Here is a 315-nt window from a genome sequence, read left to right as displayed (position 1 = left end):
ACCGCCCCGTACCCGTGCCCCGTGCCCCGTGCCCGTTTCACAGACCCCGCCCCGGTACCCAAACCACCCCCGCAGCTCCATCTCCTCGCTCCCCCACGGGCCACCCATCTCTTCCGTCGCAGTCTCGGGGTTTCCTTAATTGAGGGAAGCGTGACCATTGCCCGGGCCCGAAGCCGGGCCTGCTACCTGAGGGAAGCCTGTAAGAGACGCCATGCACCCTCCGAGTCAGACTCCGGATCCGCTCTCGCGAGCTCTGGAGCCCGAGGAACCGCCACCACCGCCGCCGAGATCTCGCGAGAACCTTTGGCCCCACCC

At 67.9% G+C, this 315-nt stretch overlaps 1 protein-coding gene across 1 annotated transcript in view; it reads right to left on the bottom strand.

Moving 5' to 3' along the window:
• Window positions 1-288, bottom strand: part of LOC109935072 (poly(U)-binding-splicing factor PUF60) — an 82,055-nt gene extending 81,767 nt beyond the window's left edge. Inside the window, exon 1 of the mRNA XM_048617374.1 lies at window positions 187-288. Coding sequence (XP_048473331.1) covers window positions 187-213 — 27 coding nt within the window. The 5' untranslated portion in view covers window positions 214-288. The remainder of the gene's footprint in view (window positions 1-186) is intronic.
• Window positions 289-315: the final 27 nt, after the last annotated feature.

The sequence above is a fragment of the Rhincodon typus genome, chromosome 2, assembly GCF_021869965.1.
Source record: "Rhincodon typus isolate 14 chromosome 2, sRhiTyp1.1, whole genome shotgun sequence".
NCBI lineage: Eukaryota > Metazoa > Chordata > Chondrichthyes > Orectolobiformes > Rhincodontidae > Rhincodon > Rhincodon typus.
Note: the sequence above shows the minus strand (reverse complement) of the source record. Positions and strands in the feature narration are given on the sequence as shown.